The 6,729-nt window shown below is 33.3% G+C and overlaps 1 protein-coding gene across 1 annotated transcript; it reads left to right on the forward strand.

Annotated features, from left to right (window-relative positions):
* Positions 1-4,533: 4,533 nt before the first annotated feature.
* LOC147382286 (endochitinase EP3-like) lies at positions 4,534-6,379 on the forward strand. Its single transcript, XM_086428209.1, has 2 exons — positions 4,534-5,068; positions 5,863-6,379. Exons 1-2 carry the CDS (start codon positions 4,609-4,611, stop codon positions 6,273-6,275), a joined length of 873 nt encoding a protein of 290 aa, XP_086284335.1. The 5' UTR covers positions 4,534-4,608; the 3' UTR covers positions 6,276-6,379.
* Positions 6,380-6,729: the final 350 nt, after the last annotated feature.

Here is a 6,729-nt window from a genome sequence, read left to right on the forward strand (position 1 = left end):
CATTAGAGACCTTGATCATCAGATTTTTTTTTTCAGATTTAAAAAAAAATCCACTAGGTTTCAGTCCAGCCTTAATCGACAATTGGCCCAATCGATGCCCATCTGAGTTGAGCACATCGCTCATTGTCTATTCTCTCTCTCTCTTTGTTTGTCAAATCATTTTGGATTAACATCCACCTAGTTTCAGTCTAGCCTAAACTGATCTTGGCCAATCGAGGCCCATCAAAATTGAGTAAAATGCTCCACATCTTTTATACGTATATGGACTTACATCTCAAACAACAAAAGAGAGACATCTTCATTTCATCAACATGCAATTGACAATCATGTTCGTCAACAATTTGATGGTGATCTTCAACAAGCACAATCAAGTGTCTTGATATTATGTAATCAATTGATCTTTTCTTATTCAAAGGAACATTCGATTGTGTTGTGGGAGGGTATTAGAGCATTAGGATAGGATGTATTGTATTATTGTGTACATGGATGCACATGATCATTATCTTAGGATTAGGTGATGTAGTTACGCGCGGTTATGTATCAACTTATGTAACTAATTGTGTGACCTATCTTTATTAATAGAATCTCACAAGAGATGAATATATATGGGAATTTCAGTTCATTTCAAACTCTCTAAGTTGTTCAGTAGTTTTGAAAGTCTTTCAGGTTGTATCGGACTCTTATCAGATCGTTCCAGAATGATTAGTTGATTCACTACGTGAAAATTGGAAAATTCGACATAAAAATTTGACGGGCCAAGGCCCACGAATTTTAGAAACTGAATTTTGATGGTTTAGGACCGTCGAAATTCTTGATGTTCCCAGATTTGACGGCTTAGAGCTGTTGAATTTCTCTCATCCTTCATTAATTTGACAATTTTGGTCAGTCGAATTTTTTTTTTTTGACAATGAAAATTTTGACCTCTTGGTCCGTCGAATTTTATGAAATTTGACAGCCCAAGACCGTCAAATTTGGGCTTTTTTCACATTGTGATTATTTTAACAAGTTGGGTGAGAAAATTATATGCTAGAAATTTAGCAAAATGATCTAAATGTTAATTTTTCTTTGGTAATGGTGTATGTATTACGGTAGAAGTAAATAAATGTATGTAATTAAGTGGACATGCATTTACTCTTGCACGTATGATCATGTCTTCAAAATGTACTAAGGGCCAGTATGATTGCAAGAAAATTGTTTTCAATGAAAGATGAGAATGAATTCCGCTGTTTTAATAATTAAGGTAGTTCAATCGTTTTTAGTTTTGAGGATAGGGGTAATCATGAGAGAATGATATTAGTAGGTGGAAAATGTGAATTTTAGGTGCAAAATTGTGCATTTCCTTATGAAAATGATGCACCTAAACTTTCACATTTTTTGGGGAAAACCAATTGGTTTAGCCATTTTCATGCGTAACCATATGGACCCTGAGTGAATACACAGTTTGATTCATTGTCAAATCTGAACAATTCTTGAGTTTGAGTGTGCCCGAGTGATAAGCCAGGTTTTCGACACACCACAAAGATGATGAAAAATCTATAGGCAAGCACATGTCAACATCATCATAAATGATACAATCAGACAAATATGCACTGCAGTCAAAGGCTCCAAGAGTATAAATAGTTAATCAACAAGAATTCATATAGAATGAGACATTTTTTTGTAGGAGTTTTAAGACACATTAGACTCCTAACCAAGTCATTTTTTTTTATATGACACATAGCCCAATGTATTTATTATCTAATAAACATGTGTCACGTAGACATCGTATTTTCCAATAGGAACGGGATACTGTTAGGGTAACGACACAATCAACAAATGCAAAGCTACACAATTTACTTTATTCCCCATTAAAACTTCATCAGATTTATATCTGACATGATTGTTCGAGACTCGAAATATATTAACAAATTCGATAATTTCATTGGAGATTCAAGAAGTACTGGAAAGAAAAATCAAGATGGAAGGGTTAATTAAAATTAAAGGACCTGAAAAATACATTTATTTTTTATATGAACATCACAGATTAGTCGACTTGTGTGGAAATTTAAAAACTTGCTTGAAATTCTCAAATCTCTACTACGATAACTCAGATTTTATATGAGTCATTGATGGCATAATTAATAGAACTCCTAAGTGTTGAAGTATGGCTCAAAACAATTAAGTCCGATCCAAGTATGTGTGTTTTTTTGGGTCGGTCCATGGTAATTTTGGGTTGGACTTGTAACTTATGTAAGTGGCCCACTTATGTGGTGTTCTTAAAAAAAGATTTTTATTATTATTGTAAGTCTAAATCCAAGTCTAAGTCTATTCTATAGAAGAGAGTAATGGAAACGAGAAAATTTAAATGAGAAGAGGTTTGGGAAGGTTAAGATGTAGAACAAGGTGAAGCTAAGTGATAGAGATATTTCTTTGTATCAATTTGCCTTATTTTTTTCACAATGAAATCTAGCTTCAACGTTCATACCTCCGTGGACGTAATCTTTGAGTGAACCACATAAGATCTCGTGTAGTGAGTATTATGCTTTTACTTGATCTTTGTGTGATTATCTTCTTTGCATTTGTTATAGGAATGCAATTTGGTCTGATTCAAATCGAGAACCGAACTAAACCGATAGCTTTGAGTTGGTTTGGTTCAATTTGGAACAAGTTGCGGTTCAATTTTGGGTTTAGAAAATGAAGAACTAATCAATTTGGTTTGGTTCTAGTTCAAGACTTGTAAATAACCAAATCAAATCATGAACCGAACCTTATAAATAAACAAATAAATAAATTATTCAATTATATGGATTATTTTAGGAGGTAGGACATAGATTAATGATTTCTTTAAGGATAAATTGATGATTTTCTTTTTATAAATAGACTAATGATTTATTATACAATTTTTGTTTGTTTATTAAAAATATGTCGTTTCCAACTAAGTTTATAGGATATTGGCAAATCATGGAACCAAATCGAAACAAACTGACGTTAGTTTGATTTGGGTTGGTTCGGTTCTATTGGCATTTCGATTTGGTTCTGATTCTTATTTAGTAGAATCGGCCTATGTTGGTTTGGTTCTGATTTAGCCACAAACCAAACCAAATCGAGCCGAGTTACACTTCTAATTTATTACGAAGATCTCATGTTGTGAGTATTGTGTACTTACTCTTTCTTTGTGTGGTTATTTATCTTCTTTGTATTTGTTACTATTAGTTGAGTTATTTTTTATTGTCATTATCAAAAAAGGTCTTGAAAAGTTTGACATACAAGGTGTTTGATTAAATTACTAAGTGAGTTTCATAAATATATTCACATACACAACATCAAGTCCCAATATTGATGTTTTTAATAAATGATTTCATAGGTCTAGAGAAACTCTAGAAAATAAAAGTAAAAAACGTTCCAAAACTTTTCTAAAACCTTAAATCTGGAGTCTCAAGTCAATACCTAGCTCCAAACCCTAATTTTCAATTTAAAAAAGAACTCAAAAAGTCAGAAAAACATTCAGATTTAGAAGAAGAAAGTCTCATATCAAAAATCAAGAGTAGATCTCGAAACAAAGACAAATTGAGAAGATTCATACGAGGAATGCTCACCACCAATTTTTGAGGGAACATATCATCGCAATCTCAAATCACTTTGATAAAAACAAATGTAATTTTTTTTATTATCTTTATTATAGATTTAAGTTATTTTTGCAATATAAATATTTGAGAGAAGTAGAGACTGACTTTTGCTAGGCGAGATTGGTGCTTAACTCCTTTTAATCTTGTAACTTGATTAACGTACCCATAATCTATTCGTAGTTTAGTGTTCTTTATCTCTTTAAAGTCATATTTGGTTCCTAGATCATAAAATTAAGTGACGACTCCCAAAAAAAAGAAAAATTAGATCCGATAACACACCAATCTTTGTTCAAATTGAAGGATTGTTTATATCGGATTTGATGTGTTATATGTTAAAGTAAGAGTAGCAATACAAGTTCTCTTTATAAAAAAAAAAAGGAACTACTATTTTCATCTCAAAATTTTCTTACTATACCTCAATTTTCTTAAATTATTTATTACACCCCAATTAAATATTAAAACACACTATTCAAACATTACAAAGATTTGGCTCAAATTATTATCTCAATATTACAAAACAATATAACACTAAAAAATATTTCAATAGTTGTTTACAATTATGATTAGGCTCATATAAAATCCTAACCCAAAAATAAAAATCTAGCAAAAAAAAATCTCCCCCCCCCCCCAACTTTTATTTATTCTTGATCATTCAATTATTTTTCTTTACTTTTAATTGGGTGTAATAAGTTAAAGTTTGGGTGGCAATAGCAGCTCTAAAAACAAAGCATCTTATACACATTTGTCGCACTTGTTTTCATCCAATAAAAACGTGACACGTGTAGGAAATTCTTATAATTTTATAGATGCCACTTTAATCAAAGAAACGTCTTTCCTCCGTAACTACTATTATGACTTTAAAGCGATAAAGTCAACCTTCTTGATTTTATAACAACTATTATTAATTTTTCAACTATTTTCCAAGTTCCAATCGTTTTTTCCACATTCTCATAACTCGATATTTTCATTCTTCTACCAAGACCTTACCATTAGTACTCAAAAAATGGTATCCCCTCTTACCATGAAGACCTTGGTAACCCTAATTTTCACCATTCTGCCGGAATCCATTGTAGGTCAGAATTGTGGTTGTCCTCAAGACCTATGCTGCAGTCAGTTCGGGTATTGCGGCAATGGCTCGGAATATTGTGGTACTGGGTGTCAGCAGGGCCCTTGTGACGGCCCCCCCAATCCGCCCGGTACCAACGATGGCTCGTTCCTATTTTCTTTTTCTTGCTCTGTGGGCTCTGTCAATGTGGTCTCTGCCAGTGACATTGTAACGTCAAAGTTCTTTGATGGGATTATTAATCAAGCCAATGGGAGTTGTGCAGGCAAGGACTTCTACTCGAGGGAGGGATTCATAAAAGCCCTAAATTCATACCCTCAGTTTGGTATGGTCGGATCCCTAGATGACTCAAAGCGCGAGATTGCAGCTTTCTTTGCCCATGTCTCCTATGTGACTGAAAGTAAGTTGAAATTGTTTATTATAGCCATGTAAAGATGTGAATGTGTTATTGTTTGAAGAGTACTCTTCCTAGACTTAGATAATTAACATAGGCAAGCAATCCCAGTCTCGGTAGGAACTGAACGAGATTATCAGTGTGGATCATCTATCACATTAACTCATTCAATATCCAAGATAACTAGTCTAGTCATCCAACATTTTGAAATTATTGATTGAGTTAGTAAAAACTCGATCAAGAGTAGATAAAGTTTTACATTCTTTTTTTATCTCAAATGTATAATTAATTGATTTTTGAATGAGTTAAAATGTTTTTATCACTTAAAATAAGATTTTACAACTGATCAAATTCGGTGAAGATTCACCTCAGAATTCTATTGAATGTCGTTAACTTAGATGTGCTTCCATCTGACTCATCGATTTTTAGAACCATAGTTTTGAAACTCATTAAAACTTGACTCGGTTCAGATGTCCATCAATATCTTCAAACTAAAAATTATATATTTTTTGTTTCTGTTTTTTTTCTTAGACCACATTATATATATAGCTAGCTCGATTGGATATCTAATAATCCAACTGAGTATATTTCCCAATTGACTCAGCTGAGTTTCTTCAAACAAATTTAAGGATCCAGACAATCGGAATTAATTCAATCAATTGAACAGTCAACCCATTCGAGTTTGTTTAAATGAGTTTTAGAGTCAAGTCCACTCTAAATTCAATCAATCCTAGTCAAGTTGATGAATTATAACAGTTGTAAATGACTAAAATGGCCTTTGAAAACTTCTATTTGTGTAGGCTTTTGCTTCATAGAAGCGATACATCGTGCATCTAATAACAACTGTGATCAGAACTGTACTCAGTACCCATGTGTAGCCAAAAAGGCTTACTACGGCCGAGGACCGCTTCAACTCACAGGGAACTGCAACTATGGTGCGGCAGGAAACGACATTGGATTTGATGGCCTAAATGCTCCAGAAACCGTGGCCAACGATCCCATCATTTCGTTCAAGACCGCCTTGTGGTTTTGGATGAAGTATGTTCATTCAAGCATAACATCGGGCAAAGGATTTGGTGCTACAATTCAACCGATCAGTGGTGCTATTGAATGTAATGGTGGAAACCCTGAAACTATTGATGCAAGGGTTCAATACTATACCGATTATTGTGACAAGTTGGGTGTGTCACCAGGTAACAACCTTAGATGCTAGAAATTGGATAAAATGATCTAAATGTTTGTTTTCTTTATGAGGCATGATAAAGAGTAGTATATGTTTAACTAAAGTTGTATAGTTCAAGAATAATGTCTTCACATTGATATGTATAACTAAAGTAGTTTTTAAAATTTTTTTTTCTTGTTTTGAATATGAATATTTTCATGATATTTAGAAAGTTGTGTTGATGGATTGGCAATGTGATAATCAATGTGGGCAGCCCAACAACCGTTTTTTATGATTTGAAATCTTAAAAAATAAATCAGTGAACAGAGGACTTTTGGGCACAAGAGAGAAACTCTCTCTCTATTGCTGATGTTATTCGCACCACATGTCAAATGGGTATAGGACTGTGAGCAAAAAATCACTTATCTCAACAACAATACATTTTGGGGGTGTCAATGGGTACCCATTTTCCTGGAATTGAACTGAACTGGAACCGAAACCGAAA

This window comes from Akebia trifoliata, chromosome 16, assembly GCF_017979445.1.
Source record: "Akebia trifoliata isolate Shusen 1 chromosome 16, ASM1797944v1, whole genome shotgun sequence".
In the NCBI taxonomy this organism is placed as follows: Eukaryota; Viridiplantae; Streptophyta; class Magnoliopsida; order Ranunculales; family Lardizabalaceae; genus Akebia; species Akebia trifoliata.